Source organism: Plecotus auritus (assembly GCF_963455305.1).
Source record: "Plecotus auritus genome assembly, chromosome: 4".
NCBI classification, from domain to species: Eukaryota; Metazoa; Chordata; class Mammalia; order Chiroptera; family Vespertilionidae; genus Plecotus; species Plecotus auritus.
Window position 1 is genome coordinate 119477896 of NC_137775.1, and position 15961 is coordinate 119493856.

Consider the following 15961-nt stretch of genomic DNA (forward strand, 5'->3'; position numbering starts at 1 on the left):
ACCATGCTGGGAGTATTTACCTCACAGAAACCTGCAAACGCTAAAAATCAGGGCTTTTTTTTCTGCCCAGACATCCAGCATATCAGCACACAGAAATTTATTATGTTCCCTACAAGGAATTAATGTGTAACTAGCCTTGAAAACCACTGCACAGAAATGAATATATTCATTGAATTCTGGGGGCATCTGATATGTTTGCAATTATATTAGCAGCCTCAGAACCTGGTGCCACTAACAGGTAATATTTTATACACTCAATGCACTTCAGAAAATCCTTATAGCCCAGGCCGGTGTGTTCAGCGTCTGTTGGCCCACTCACCAAAGAATCTCAGGTTCGATTTCCAGTCAAGGGCACGTGCAGGAGGCAACCTGTCGATGTGTCTCTCTCACATCAATGTCTCTCTCTCTCCCCCTCTCTCTGACCCTTTTCCTCTCCCTCTCTCCATCCCTCCCTCCCTTCCACTCTGTCTCAAAAGCAAAGGGGAAAAATATCTTCGAGTGAGGATTAGCAAAAAAAAATGTTTTTTAATCTTTATATAAGCTTTACTTTTAAATGACTCAGATTTTTAAAGTTAAAAGAGAGTTTGCTAATTTTTTTCATTAAAAGTTTAAGCACAGATTTGGGAATCATAGAACTTGAGTGCTGAAGGAACTTTAAGAAGTAATCTAGCAAAGTCTTTCAGAATTAAAAATAAAAAACCACTAAGATCATAGACACCGAGACTCACTTATATGTGCTAACCCACGTAAAGGCAGTGCCAGAATGGTAATGTCTGTCTGCTACCTGACCACCTGAACTTCCACACGAGCTTAGATGGCAGATCAGTTTTAAAAAGAAGGAAGAAACTGCGTTCCATTATGATGTCTCAGGGACCTGTCAGAGTGGCCATAAGGTCCATGACTCTAGACAAAACTCATACTTTTTTTTTTTTAATGTTATTGATTTTAGAGAGGGAGAGGAGGAGAGAGAAACATGAATGATGAGAGAGAATCATTGATCGGCTGCCTCCCACACGTCCCCCACTGGGGACTGAGCCCGCAACCCAGGCATGTGTCCCCGACTGGAATCAAACCCAGGACCCTTCAGTCCACAGGCTGATGCTCTATCCACTGAGCCAAACCAGCCAGGGCAAAACTCACACTTTTGAATGAAAACGTCAGCACATAGCCTGAGTGAAACAATTAAGTAGAGCACATATTTCCATTCCTCATCATTTGAGTAAAGCAAAGACTTGGGTTAAAGTCATCTCTCCTGGAAAAAGCTTCCCTCCACACAGGCTGTTGAACAATTATCCCTGGTCAGAGCACTGCTGTCACAGTTCCCTAAGCACATAGTCTTGGACACTGATGAAAAAAATAGTCCACTACTGGTTGGTCTTTTTGACCATAATAAGAGAAGATAGAAACACCATACCCATGCAAGAAGCAGCAGGTTTCTTTTCACTGTTCCACAGTATCCTAGCATCCCCACAATGATAAGGAAACAGCAAACGGCAATCATGACCGGATGGACCACGGGAAAGTAAGTCAGGATGACAGCCTCCTCTACCCTGAAAAAGAACAATCATGTCACCTTACAAAGAAAATGTGATCAAAAGGCACCCAAGCTATGGTACAAGACACCACTGTGATTGGCCTGAATAATCTTTAAATCATCATGCGCAAAGACAATAGCTGTATTGCTATTTTCAAAATCACTGTGCTATCTCAGCAATGTGCTTGCTTGTTTTATTTTTGTTTTGTTTCGTTTTTTAGTTTTTTTATACAAGGGGTACATTCCAACTTCAACTAATTTAAAATATATGACGAGCTAAGGTCCTTAACAGGAAGTCGATCTACTGTTAGCTCTGAAGCCTCAGCCTGGGGAACCACACTGGACCCTTCACTCTTTCCCAGCTAAGGAGTCTCCTTCCTCCTCCTCTCAGATCTGGGGCTCCATTTAAAAGAAAAGGGAAGGGGGAGAGATAATTTTTGCTAGAAAACGATGAAAAAAGTCATTAATTACAGCCATAATTGGAAGAATAATGGGAACAACAAAAATTACCCTTACAACACTCCATTGTGTTAAGGGCTTTACAAAAATATATCTCAGTGAATCCTTAGGACAATTCAGAGTGAGATATATTACATTCCCCATTCAGAGATGAAAAATTTTGAGGCTAGGAGAAGATGAGTAATTTGCTCCTAGTGAGGTTAGCGGATCAACCTTTAAAATTTGAGAAGAAATGGCATTGAGTGGGTTTGGTTTTCCTGAGCTCAGGAATATGAAGGCAACAAGTTTGGGGATGATTTTTGTAGAAAAAAGTAGCGCTGCTGTCCTTTATATGCAAATATGACAGAGCTGACACCCTGTCAGGAGGACAGGAATGATCTCTTAGGACCTTAATGAGAATGCTAGAAAAATGCAGACAGCTGTAACAACGGTTGCCATGGGCAGGGAAAACTTTCCAAATGAACTTAGGAGCAATACCCTCTAAACAGCTGAGGGCAAAGTTACCTAGAAACTAGTGCCTGAGGAAACCTGATCAAAGAAATCAATCATTACTTGTAAAGCCTACCTTGTTTCTGCAGTTAAAGTCAGAACATTACTTAGGTAGTCCCTCATCCAAGCAGAAACTGCCAACACGCTGATGGACATTAACTGGAAAGAAAAAAATACAAAGGTTATGAAGGATTTATGCAACATTCTCTGCCAGATTAACAGTAAAAATAATAATAATAATAATAAGGATATTGCCTTACATAACCATTATGCTTTTTCCTAATTTCCTGTTGAGATTTACTTTTAATTTATATATCTGCCATTCCATCTTGTAATCACAACATAGCCACTAAATAGAAAGTCACCAAGCTAAACTATTTAATGACTGATTCCAGGTCCAGAATGGGAATTACACAAGATGAAGAGGCCACAGAACAATTAAATTATGAAATGCACAAGATAAGCCTAAAATATGTCAAATGTAAAAGCAAGGAAGCAATCAAATACTATTGATGTTGTCAAAAATAAAAAATAAAAGTCCAAGGAGCTAACTTGGAAGAGCTTCCACTGGCTAAATTTCAAACAATTTGAACATCAAAATAATAGCAATAATAATAATAATCAACACAATAGTTTGAAACATCAAATATGCTAAAAATGTATAAATTCATAATCACACTTAAACAAAACTCACTGGTCACCTTTGTAGAATGTTGGATACTCAAATCATTATTCAGAAAACTGTTAAGAATCCAATATTTATCCAACCTTTTCTATAAAAATTAAAGAACCGAAGACTTAATGAAAGCTTTTATAGTGAAGAAAGCATGACAGAGTATCACTATTTACCAACTCCTGAAATAATGAATTTCTAGGCAAGGATCCTCAATAGAGGTCAAAATGATCAGGATAGTAGTTCTGAATCCTGTCTGTACATCAAAATCACCTAGGACTCTAAAAAAAATTACTGAGCCTGATCTACCCTGGATTAATTAATTAATTAATTGTTGAGAGTGGGGGCTAGGCATCAGAAATGTGTAAACACTCCACAGATGTTCTAACATGTAGTTAGGGCTAAGAACCACTGCATTACATGAAAGTTTAGAATGAAGAGAGCAGGCAGACCCCACTGATCAATCTTAGTATCACAAAAAGAGACAACCAGATGTTTCTCAACATGATGCAATGAGAAATACATAGATACATTTGAAGTATTTTTACCAAGAAGTCAAAACTGAATCTAATCAAGCTCCTAGCTAGCTGTATAAGTTTATAGGAAATACAGGGAATAGATTTAAATTTGTTAAATGCCACCATGGGGATGCAATCAGCAAAATTGAGAACATGAGAAATTTATAGGACAAATGATCTGATTTATCTAATTTTAAAAATTGGCAAAGGGGTGCGGGGAGGAGAAACCATTAAAAATTAAAAGAGATTTAATATGTTACTCAATGCAACATGTTGACCTGGTAGGAATTCTTATTCAAACAAACCAATAACAAAGAGACATTTATGAGACAACAGGGGATATTTTAACATGACTGGATATTTGAAAATATTAAGAAATTATTGTTTTTTATTTTAGATATACTAATTGTATTGAGGTTTTTGGTGTTTTTTTTTTTTAAGATCCTTATCTTTTAGACATATATGCTGAATGGTTAAATAAATAATCCAAAAGGCTGAAGTCAACCCCTCAGTTCTGAAGGTCTTTCCGATTTTGATGGAAATGTTTCTAAAATGTACCTTATACTTGACTTTTAAAGCACAATATAGTGAAGTTCTATTTCATTTGATTTGTAATAATTTCTGGCACATTATAAATATATCAATTACCATTATATGTTATCGATTTAGCTTTAAATGCTAAAAGAAATGATGAAAATACAAGATGGAATGTGTCTGTACTGATTCAAGCTGTGGCCATGAAACATGCTTTCTGGAAAAAGGCTCTAAGGTATCACATGGAGAGCCCTGTGCCTCTTGGACAGTGACGTATGGACACCTGCTTGGAAAATCCATTAGTGAATTCACTTGTCCTTCATTCAGCTGCAAATATTTACTCAGCACATACTGTCTGCTTTGTACTGTCTGTGCTAGATTCAGAGACCCAACAATGAATAAGACAAGCAAGACGCCAGACTTTGAGGAGCTCTTGTGGGACATGAGAAATAAATATATAAACCAGGTGACTACAGACTATAAAAGGTACCATGAGACACAGAAAAGTGAGGTAACCTGTTCAAGGTCTTACAGACTCTAAGTAGCAGAGCTGGGATTCAAACCAGGCCTTTGGAGCTTTACCCACAGTAATTAACTACCTTCCCAATTTAGAGACAAGTGTGAGAAATTCCACAGACAGTGAAGAGACCAGCCTGCAGAGCATGCAAGCTGCCTTTTCAAAAGGGGTGAGGAGAAGGGAGAGGAGGGGGAGGTAGTGTATAGTGGTCAGGCTCAATTTGAATGTCTGAACTACATTCATTGGTGAATAGGAGCTCAGGGGCCTATTGTCCAACACAGGTTAGGAGCCTTGGGACCACAGTTCAGAGGAGAATTAGGCCAGTTATTACTGTCCTCATTTCTGTTGGGAATGAAGAACAGATTGCAAACCTAATAAAGGCTACTCAGTGAATCAGCCACAGTGTATTGCTCCTAGCTTCTGTAAACTTGATGCTTTGACATCTGTTCTACATGTTATGCTGGACATGCCTTAGTCTGGAGAAACTGATAATATGCCTGAGTTAGCTTGTCTTGGCCACCTGCTGTCCACTACCTTGGGGAGGAGTCCTTCTCCTGGGACAAGCTTTTCATTTTGAAATACAAACTAACCAATCCAAAGCCTCAGTCTGGGCTACTCTACACCTGCCCTAACCACTGCAAGATCCAGTGCCAGACAACTAGAGGCAGTCCCTATACTCCAAAATTCTGAAAGTATTCCAAGTGGCCAATACAAAACCTACTTACCCTGCCTTGCCTGGTCCTTCTCAAAGAAGCCACAATAAAAGCACTTGCCTGGTCCCGCTACCTCTCTGCCTTGTGGTAGATCCCCCTGCTTCTCCCTCTTGGCCCACTATGATGAGACATGTACTCTCTTGGGATTTGTGAGTATAATGAACTATCTTTTCAATGCCAGTCATCTCCTGACATGTTGGCCTTACCATCTATACCAGCCGTGGGCAAACTACGGCCCGCAGGCCGGATCCGGCCCGTTCGGCTCTTCTATCTGGCCCGCGGAGCCGAAAGAGCGGAGGGTTCTCTTGCTCTCCCCTCCGCTCCTTTACTTTGAATTTATATTGGTTCACACAAACACTCCATCCATGCTTTTGTTCCGGCCCTCCGGTCCAGTTTAAGAACCCATTGTGGCCCTCGAGTCAAAAAGTTTGCCCACCCCTGATCTATACTAATAAAAGAGTAATATGCTAATTAGACCAGGAGACCTTCCAGAGACCTGCATGACCTTCCGGACAAAGCCATGGTGGCGGGGCCGAGGCAGAGACGGTTAGGGGTGATCAGGCCGGCAGGGGAGGGCAGTTGGGGGTGATCAGGCCAGCAGGGGGGGAGCAGTTGGGGGTGATCAGGCTGACAGGGGAGGGCAGTTGGGGGCAATCAGGCCAGCAGGCAGAGTGGTTAGGGGTGATCAGGCAAGCAGTTAGGAGCCAGTGGTCCCGGATTGAGAGAGGGATGTCTGACTGTGGGATCAGGCCTAAACCAGCAGTTGGACATCCCCCAAGGGGTTCCAGATTGGAGAGAGTGCAGGCCAGGCTGAGGGACAACCCCTACACCGCGCATGAATTTTGTGCACCGGGCCTCTAGTAGCTAAATAATAATAGAACCTATTGAAAAACACAGAGCTAGCAGGGGACTGTGGACTATCTAATTCCCTCTGAGGCTAGTTGTTCTCTCTCCACTTGGCTATATGTGTGGGCCTTTAAACCCCTTGGAAGTTTCATGGCAACAAAATATTCTATTAATGTGCTATTTTATTTAATTTCCTCATATTCTCTTACAGTTATAAGTAATTCTCTCCTCTCTTTATTATTTTGACCTTGGTTTCCCCACCCTTTAATTTTTTACAGGCTAGTTCAGGCCAATTTTCAATATTACAGCTCTGAGGTGTCAAAAAATTATCAGTGTCTTCATTTTGTATAATATATGATCAGTGGCTGTTATTATACAGTTCTTCTATTTATAACAAAAAAGTGTATTTATTATAAATGGAATATTCCAAAATATTTGTATAGAATGGTTAAGACCATGGATTCTTCCATCTAGAAAAGTATGTGTTGATCAGATGCTCTTTGCAAGGTACTGTGTGATGTGATGCAGATACACTGATGGGCAAAATAAGACACCAACTCTATTCTATGGTGAAATTTGCTAAGTGAAGAGGACACACACATCAATCAACTTATCCTATCTAATAAAGAGGTAATATGCAAATTGATCATCACTCCAACACTCAAGATGGCCACCCCCATGTGGTCAAGGATGGCCGCCCCCATGTGGACACAAGATGGCCGCCACAGGATGGCTGGCAGGGGAGGGCAGTTAGGGGCAACCAGGATGGAAGGGGAGGGCAGTTAGGGGCAATCAGGCCAGTGGGGGAGGGCATTTAGGGGTGACCAGGCCAGCAGGGGAGGGCAGTTAGGGGCAATTGGGCCAGCAGGGGAGCAGTTAGGCATCGATCAGGCTGGCAGGGGAGTGGTTAGGGGGTGATCAGGCTGGCAGGCAGAAGTGGTTAGGGGCAATCAGGCAGGCAGGCAGGTGAGCGGTTGGGAGCCAGCAGTCCTGGATTTTTGAGAGGGATGTCCGACTGCCCGTGTAGGCCCGGTCCCAGAGATCGGGCCTACACGGGCAGTCGGACATCCCTTGAGGGGTCCCAGATTGGAGAGGGTGCAGGCTGGGCTGAGAGACACACACCCACACACCCCCATGGACGAATTTCGTACACCAGGCCTCTAGTCAGAGATATAAATGCATAACTTCAAACTGTGATAAGTACAGGGGAGGAATAATACAAGTTGCTATAAGAACTCCTTTTGAGGTGACTGACCTATTCTAAGGGGTCAAAGGGACTTGTCTAAGAGACCTGAGGTCTGAAGGATAATTATCAAGTTCATTAGGGAGAGGAAGGCTAAAAAGAACATTCCAGTCAGAAAGAACAGAAAAGGTCCCAGGGTAGAAGGCATCATGATATGTCCAAGGAAGGGAAATTGGCACCTGGTAAGAACAGAAAGCCAGGCAGAGATCAAGATCAGATCACAGAGTCTTAGAAGTCATTTTAAGGCATATGAACTTGACCATAAGGACAATGAGAAGCCATTATCTAAAAAAAAACACCACCACCTTGGTTTGAATTCCAGCTCTGCTACTTTTCGCTATATAACTTTGGGTTGTCATTTAATCTATCTCAAGTCACTTTTGACCTCAGGCTTTCTCTTAATCTTTCTCCATCAGCTTAAGAGACAAGTCAACTGCAAAATCAGTCCAAAAATGAAATTGTCATATATTTGAAAGTCTACCAAGTGGGTAAGGGCAGAAGCAGGGTGGCATAGCTACCTGTAGGGCTTCCATGGCCATTCTCACTTTTGACATCTCTAAAACGGAATTAATTTCCATTCCTCTGAAAACCTACATGCACCTCACACCATTTTCCCTACCTCAGTAAATGGTATAATCAATGCTTCAATCACATAAACTGGCACCTGCGCAGGCAGCCTGAACCTCTCCTTCTTCTTCAGTCCTACAATGAATTACTTGCAAGTCTTACAGATTGTTCCTGCAATGATTCTGGTGAATCCCTCCCTCTTTCCTGCCACTCCTGCCTAGTTCAGGCCCTCAATCTCTTGCCAGGCAATTACAATCACCTTCCAATAGAACTCACCAGCTCACAGATTGCACCTCCAATCCACCCTTCCATTAGCTTTATAAAACAGAGATCAAGTTCTTCTGCTTTAAAGCCCTAATAGCTGTCCCTTGTGGCTCCTCCCCAACTCTCATTTCCACTTCCCCCAACGCTCTCCTGGAGAAGTTAGTTTAAACTCCTCAGCAGGCCCTCTTCAGTCACCCTTTGACTTATCTCTTGAACCCGTTTCCTGCCAGCTTCTACCCACACACATTCTGTATGTAGATGACCAAAAAAACTGCTCACACATGTCTAAGATGCACCATGCACATCTCCAAAGCCTCCATGTCTTTGCCCAGTTTCCTCTGCCTGCAATGCTATCCTGCCCCAGCCTTTCCATCCTGAAAGACCAGCTCTAATGAGTGTGAAGACATTCTCCCAACTCCCTCCTCCCCAGGCAGGGTGCTAGTTCAGACCTCACAGAGCAGCTATCTAGCTTTCTATTTTTACCCACCGGTCTGGTCTCACTCCCCTAGAGGACACAGACCACTACTTACAGCTCCATCAAATAGCAAGAGCACCAGGCCCCATAGTGAGGCCTAATACTATTAGATGAATGAATGAGAAAAAAGTAAAGGGAGATGATTTCAACTGCTAAACAAGCTCTCAGAGAATTTTAGCAAAATTAGGAGACACTTTAAGCAAAATGAAGCTTCCTATCACTGGAAGTTTTCCAGTAGAGAGATGCTTGCTGAATTATAAGATCAAAGATTTACATATCAGGTCAGAAGCTGGCTTAGTGTTCTCAAATGTCCTTTAAACTACAAACCTTGTGTCCTACTTGGCCCTACTGTATTTCTCACAGCAGTTGCCCAAGCACCGTAGCTGTGCACAGAACATTAATCAGCATAAATTACATCAACCCAAAGCCTTATTTTATAGTAAACAAGCAACTCTGAGAATAAATTACTTTTTATTGTAATGTTATTTCCATCCACATTAAATGTCTAAGAGCAGTTTCATTCTCAAAGAGTGATTTTATCCACTAGGGTTGAAAAAATAATAACAGTAACAACAAAGATAGTGCAAGCTATAGCAAGCTAAATTGTAATGAGATACATTCACCTTGACAAGTAATCCTGATGTGTTAAATCTAGGAAAACAAATTATGCAACTAATTCCGGACTCCTTACTAATCATAGTATTTTCTACTAGTTTTCCAAATTAAAATAAAATAATTCTTAAACTCTTTCATGATGATTAAATTACTATAAACACTGTAGTTACCCTATGTAACTAGGCTTATAGCTCCTTACATTTTCTCCCATATTGCAAAATATTATTTGTAGTTCAAAGGAATATTTAGCAAATAATACAAATATTACTTTAAAGAGCTATATTTAATATAATCCTTGGCAGGACATTTGTCACATTCTGTCATGAAAAACATTTAGAAAATGCTAGCTCTCAATAAATATTTATAAGTATGAAATTTCCCGTGTAGGAGATATATTCTGGTTCTGTTTGAATCTAATTATGTAAAAACAAGTACTGAATCAAGTTGTTTTCTAAATCAGAATTTTATGTGTACTCATATACCCTAGATTTATTATGAAATGTATATCTATAGTTTCCACCAAATAGTAAGGTCACAGTCAAAAAACAGATTTTTAAATCCTTCCACTGTCTGCCATAAAAAATATTTATAGTCTTATATAAGGTGACAGTGACACCGATCATTTCTGTTCAAGGCTGACAGATGTCTGAAAGCACCTACTTGAACTTTTCCTTTTCTGTCAGATCATTAGAAAGGAGTAGAATGCAAAAGAGATGGGAACTTAGTTACAGCTCTGTCTGCAGAGAGCTTGGAGAAGCAATATAAACACTCTGAACCTCTGCTTGCTCATCTTAAAAATTGAGAAGATGGACTAGAGGCTTTTAAATTCCCCTTTTCCTTAAAAAAAGAAAAAGAACTCAAATAGTTATTTATTAAAATGTAAAGGTAAATCAATTCTTGACTATTTGGGGGCTGGCAGCCCAATGCCAGTACTTCCCAGTAATGTGTCTATTTCTTGCCCGCCTCCCTCTACCTTTTGGTTAGTTGGTACCTAACCAGTTTCCTTCTACCAAGGGATGAGCAGCAGAAAGAGAGCAAAAAAGTAACACCATTTGAGAATGCTGTGGGGGGAAAAGGGCACCGTAAATTATGGCTGAAATGAGTTCTGGAGATTACTTGTGGGTATGATTTGAGCGTCAATATCTATTAATTGGAGCTGAATAAATCAATAGCACCCTGGAGCTGCTTTGACTACTAATTTTTATAGATCATCATGCTGCCCTGTAGATGGGGAGACCATACGTCCTACTCTGGCCAGGCTGTAAGCCTCTGTTGTCCTGTCATAATTATTAGTAGGAACATCCCTTCCCTTCCCTGGTTCCCAGGACAGGTCCCCTATAGAGACTGCAGGTAACAGTTGGACATCCCCTGAGGGCTCCTGGACTGCAAGAGGGCACAGGCTGGGCTGAGGAACACCCCCACCCGAGTGCACGAATTTTCGTGCACCAGGCCTCTAGTATATATATGTGTGTGTATATGTGATATATATATCAGCTTTGCCCCTGGGACTAAAGTTTATTTAAAGTCTATTTTTATAAAGCACTAATATTTGTTTGAGGGCTCTCCAATACTCCTTAGGAAGACTTAAAGGAAACTGGAAGCCTGTCATAAGAGTAAAGCTGAGGGCATTCCTTTAGAAAGCAGTACTTGAATGTGACTATATATAAGTGCTGTGGGGATGCAAATGTCTACTCATCAAGAACCCCTTTAGGGTATGCATGGGTCAAACACCTGAGGCTCACTACAGATGAGGGGAGGAGTTATGGGGGGTGTTTTGGGGGACAGAACATCATTTTTGTTTGTTTCACCTACCTTTCATATATTCCAAAAGTGTGAACTAGCTAGGCTGGCATAGCTCAGTGGTTAAGTGTTGACCTATGAACCAGGAGGTCACGGTTCGATTCCCAGTCAGGGCACATGCCCAGGTTGCAGGCTCGATCCCCAGTGGGGTGTGCAGGAGGTAGCCAATCAATGATTCTCTCTCATCATTGGTGCTTCTATCTCTCTTCTCCCTTCTTCTCTTAAATATCTATAAGATAAAAAAGCATGAAGTAGATGCCCTGTCTACTTTCTAGGCTTTCTTTTTGTTTTTGTTTTTTTAAATATGTTTTTATTGATTTCAGAGAGGAAGCGAGAGGGAGAGAGAGAAACATCAATGATGAGAGAGAATCATTGATCAGCTGCCTCCTGCACGCCCCCTACTGGGGATCAAGCCTGCAACCCGGGCCTGTGCCCTTGACCGGAATTGAACCTGGGACCCCCCAATCAGCAGACCGATGCTCTATCCACTAAGCCAAACCAGCTGGGGCTAGGCTTTCTTTTATGTTTCTTTTCATCAAGGTAGTTTAAGAGCCATTGCTATTAAACAATGGCTCTTATCTACTAAGGAGAAATAGGAGCTTAAAACTACTGGCTTGGCTCAGTGGATAGAGTGTTGGCCTGTAGACTGAAGGGTCACGGGTTCAATTCCGGTAAAGGGCACATGCCCAAGCTGTGGGCTCAGTCCCCACTAGAGGGCATGCAGGAGGCAGCTGATCAATGATTCTCGATCATTATTGATGCTTCCATCTCTCTCCTCCTCTCCCTTCCTCTCTGAAATCAATAAAAAAATTTTTTTAACTACAAATATGATATTATACTTTTAAAAAATAATAAATATATTTGAGGAATTTTACGTGTTTACCAATTTCAGGAACTTTCAAAGAGAACCATATTTGTCCATATTTGTAAAAGCAGAAAATTATCATTGGCACTCATCATAAATCCATAGAAGTTGTCTTTAAAATGGAGAAAAGTTTTCATTTATTTCAATCATATGCTATCTAAATAGTAAAAGCAGGATAAATGTAAAGACAAGATAATCCAGCTCCATCTTGGCCAGACTGTGAATCATAACCTCAAACGAGACTTTAGGGGCAGTTTCCTCCCATACACCGTGTCCCATGTGCCTTCCCCATTATAAATCCACTACACACTCATGGCAAACCTACAAGGTCCAGTATCTGTCTGCCAAACCCTGTGCAGCTGTAGGGGAATCATGCTTCTTGGTAAGGAGGAAAAACCACTCAACAGAGGACAAATCAAGGTGCCTGGACACATAGCAATGTGAATGCAGTGCATTTCAGTCCAAAATGTGCTAGGGATTATTTCCTCTTAGACATGTCTATGCCTCACACCTCCAAAAATTAAGTACTTAAGATATACTATTTTTTACTAAAAAAAAAAAAAAAAAAATCACTCAATGTGATTTTCAACTACTAGAACAGCAAAACAAAATTGTATATAGGTTCCCAGTGTTTTCCCAATTAACATTTCTTTTTCTTTTCTCTAAAATTCTTGTGGGGTAGAGAAGGGGAGAGGGTGCCAGTATAGCAGATACAGGCTGGGAAAAGTCCATTTAAAATGCTGATTGAGAGCAAAGGACTATAGCTCTTGATCAAGAGGAAAGAACAACTGTCCAATCCATACTCAGGATGTGAAGTCTGGTTTAAGAAGTGGGATTCATAAGCCACACTGGTTTGTTCTGCTTCCAATTCCAATGAGAACCAAAAGCAAGGACAAAAGCCTCGCTCCGCAAAATGTGGCACTCACACCAGCAGCCTCAGCATCACAAAGGAGCTTTTTAGAAATGCAGACTCTCAGGCCTAACTCCACACACTGAATCAGCATCTGCATTTAACACACACGAGGCCCAGGTGATTGTCCGCACGTAGAGGACTTGGAGTGAGCAGTGGACAGCTAATCCCTTCCGACTAAGGCTGTTTACTTCTTTGCTGCAAATAAATTCCCCACTGTGTCCAGAAGTACAACTCCCCTGGTACTTGGAAAAAAAAAAATTGGAACTTTGCATCCTTGTTCTGTTACTTACTAGCAAGTTACAGAACTTCTCTGAGTAACTTCCCCTTGCAAAAACAAACAAACAAACAAACAAACAAACAAACAAAAACTATCTTCCCTAGCTGTGATGAGAATTAGAGGAGAAAGTAGTGTAAGGATGGCCAGGCATGTGCCCAGCCCAAGGCAGAAAACTGCTTCTGTTTCAGTAGCGAGAGGCAATCAAGGATCAGCAGACACAGCTTTAACATTGAGACAATAATGGTGATTTCCCCAAAGCTGGCATATACATTTCATACAATTCCAGCAAAACTCCCACAGTTATTTCTAATTGTATACAACAATCTTAAAATCAGTTTGTAAAAAGAAATCTGTAAACAAGACAAAAAAGGTAAGTGCTTTAAAAAGAACAGAACATGCAAGAATGCATAAAATTCTAGAGAAAAATTCTATTAAAAACACAGAAAATTTTGTTTTTTATGCAGCAACAGATAACATAAATAAAATGAACAAAAATAGTGCAAACTGAAATTTAAGTATAAAATATTTAATGAATATTAATTATGAAATGAAGTAATATATATAAGTATATATGTATATGCAAATTGATGCTGTGCTCACTGACGGTGGAGGAAGTAAAACGTAAAATAACAGTGAGATAAAACTTTAAACCAGCGATTTTCAACCCATGTACTGCAAGAATTTTTAAAACATGCAATGCCTTACTATTTAGCCAAGGACACTGACCTCTTTTCCCTTAGATTGTCAAATTTAAAAATGACAACAGCCAACACAATAGCCATCCAGTGTGAATGAATCATAATTATACCTATTTTTTGTCAGATAGGCAAAAAATATATCATACTTTTTGGTGTACCACAGGATTTTAATAATTAGTGTATGTGTACCATGAGCTGAAAAAGGTTGGTCATCACTGCTTTAAACCTTTCAGAATGGCAAAAATTAAAAAGTACCATAACCAAGATGGCAACAAATATTTGCATCCATATAATGGGGTATAGTGATGCTCTGATTTCTAGGGGCTGGGTTCCCAGCACAGGATTGCTACATCTAAGGAGTGTAATAGTGGTAACACTAGCAGCAGTGTTAATCACAATTACAATTACCACCATTACCACTGCAAGGATTCCTTTGACTCAGCAACCTACCTCCTGGTAATCTACTTACAGGCGATCATTATTGTAGTAGTACCAGTAGTAACAACTGCAAGTACTACTACTACTACCGCTACAGAGACAGTACTTAAGTGCCACTCTTCAAGCATGTTACATACAGTAACTCTAATCCTCACAACTCTAAAAAACAGAAACTCTCATTCCTATTTCACAGACTAGGAAATTGAGGCATAAACGTGCCTAGCAAACATAAGAACTTATACTGATATTGGCTCTTTTGCGGCTATTGTTATCCTCTGACAGCAATTCTAACCCAAAAGAAAAAAACAATTTAATTAAAAGTGTTGTGAATGTACATCTGAATGTTCATGAATGGGAATATGTGGACAGGTATGAGTAAATATATCTTTATATGAAACTAGTGGCCCGATGCACGAATGAAGATTCCTGCATGAATGAAGATTCATGCAAGAATGGGCCTTCGTTCCCCTGGCTGCCGGCACCGCCTTCCCTCTGGCTGGAGCAGCCTTTCTGCTCCGGCCCGAGGCTGCCTTTCTGCCTTCCCACGCTGCCCAGAGGCCCCGAGCAGCTGGGGTGGTGCGGAACGCCTGCATCCCACCCCATCTCTGCCTGCGTATGCAATTAACCCACCATCTTTGTTGGATTAATTTGCATACTCACTCCTGGTTGGCTGGTGGGCATCGCAAAGGTACGGTCAATTAGCATGTTACTCTTTTATTAAGTAGATAAAGAAAAACAGGAGGACCCACACTAGGTAGTTCGCATAGATTATTTTGGTGGAGGAAGGTGATTTTTGAGAGACAAAGAGGGCTGGAGAAAGGAGGAAGCAATATCAATAATAAAAACACACACCAAGTGAGAAAGCTGAAGTATAGAATAGAAACAAAGACATAACATTCCACAGTCTTTGGGGACACAAGGAGCTCTGCAGGAGTTTAAGGAACAGGTATTTTCAAGCAAACTTCATTACTCAAAAGAGCCATATTTTTGTTAAATGATTTGGGTTTTCCCCCCACGTAATACAAATTATGGAGAAAATTTCCAAATCATTTATTCTTTGTTCAACAACAACAACAACAACAACAACAAACACCTACTAATTCCAAGGTTCAGAACCCATACTCATCCATGGAAAGGCATTGTGTAGAGCAAGCATGTCAAACTCAAAGGCTAACACAAGCCAGATAAACAAGGTTTAAGTTTATGTGGGCCACAAAAAACCTTGTTCTCCAAAAGCGAATTATTTCCTGTTGTGCACACCAAACAAGTCAGTACAAGACTAATGATGGGGCAATCGGCTGCTAAAATATTCGCCGCTGGTATTAGTGGAGAGAAATGGTGCGCTGGCGCATAGGCACATAAGGAAATGAATGCAACACCATTATAGTAATCAGTCATTAGCAAATGTTGTAGTTCGTTATTAATAACTAGAGGCCCGGTGCACGAAATTCATGCACTTGGGAGGGAGGGTATCCCTCAGCCCAGCCTGCACCTTCTCCAATCTGGCACCCCTCGAGGGATGT

At 40.8% G+C, this 15961-nt stretch overlaps 1 protein-coding gene across 3 annotated transcripts in view; it reads right to left on the bottom strand.

Moving 5' to 3' along the window:
- Positions 1-15961, bottom strand: part of TSPAN12 (tetraspanin 12) — a 141006-nt gene that overhangs the window by 51814 nt on the left and 73231 nt on the right. For all 3 annotated transcript variants that reach the window (XM_080665761.1, XM_080665760.1, XM_080665762.1), the window contains 2 exons: positions 2559-2641; positions 1415-1550 (listed from right to left, as the gene is read on the bottom strand). In XM_080665761.1, the coding sequence (XP_080521887.1) occupies positions 1415-1550; positions 2559-2641 (219 nt within the window). The remainder of the gene's footprint in view (positions 1-1414; positions 1551-2558; positions 2642-15961) is intronic.